Source organism: Charadrius vociferus, unplaced genomic scaffold (assembly GCF_000708025.1).
Source record: "Charadrius vociferus isolate BGI_N301 unplaced genomic scaffold, ASM70802v2 scaffold1031, whole genome shotgun sequence".
In the NCBI taxonomy this organism is placed as follows: domain Eukaryota; kingdom Metazoa; phylum Chordata; class Aves; order Charadriiformes; family Charadriidae; genus Charadrius; species Charadrius vociferus.
In genome coordinates, this window is record NW_009646753.1 from 7,718 (window position 1) to 8,542 (window position 825).

At 62.5% G+C, this 825-nt stretch overlaps 1 protein-coding gene across 1 annotated transcript in view; it reads left to right on the forward strand.

The window, feature by feature from the left end:
• Positions 1-825, forward strand: part of PSMC4 (proteasome (prosome, macropain) 26S subunit, ATPase, 4) — a 17,190-nt gene that overhangs the window by 6,539 nt on the left and 9,826 nt on the right. The window contains exon 4 of the mRNA XM_009891558.1: positions 659-735. Within this exon, the coding sequence (XP_009889860.1) occupies positions 659-735 (77 nt within the window). The remainder of the gene's footprint in view (positions 1-658; positions 736-825) is intronic.

Below are 825 nucleotides of genomic sequence, written 5' to 3' on the forward strand. Positions count from 1 at the left end.
GGTGGTCCACAGGGCTTTGGCGGGGGTCAGGAACCCTCTCGAGAACTCCGTAATGGGGTACTGGGACCTCTTGGTGGTCCTTGGGGTTTGGGTGGGGGCCAGGAACCCTCTGGAGAACCCTACGATGGGGTTCCACGACGTCTTGGTGGTATTGGGTGGGGGTCAGGAACCCCGTGGAGAGCTCCATGGTGGGGTTCAGGGGCTTCTTGGTGGTCCCTGGGACTTGGTTGGAGGTCAGGAACCCTCTGGAGAACCCAGTTGTGGGATTTGGGGACCCTGTGGTGGTCCCTGGGGCTTTGGTGGAGGTCAGGAACCCTCTGGAGATCTCCATGGTGTGGTTCCAGGACCTCTTGGTGGTCCTTGGGGCTTGGTTGGGGGTGAGGAACCCTCTGGAGAACTCCATGGTGTGGTTCTAGGACCTCTTGGTGGTCCTTGGGGATTGGTTGGGGGTGAGGAACCGTCTGGAGAACCCCATGGTGGGGATCAGGGATCTTCTGGTGTCCTGTGGTCCTTGGGGATTGGGTTGGCGGGATATCAGGTCCCCCCATCGGTGGGGCCAGGTCAGGAGGATGGTGGGGTGTCCCTGGGACCTCCAGCACCCATGGGACCCCCACCTCAGCACCCACCCATTGTGTCCCTCCTCTTCTCCCCACCGCAGCTGACCGGGAGGTTCAGCGCATCCTCCTGGAGCTCCTCAACCAGATGGACGGCTTCGACCAGAACGTCAACGTCAAGGTGAGGGTCCCATGGGTGCTGGAGGTGTCCCATGGGTGCTGGGTGGTCCCACGTGTTCTGGAGGTCCCATGGGTGCTGGGGGGCCCCCCC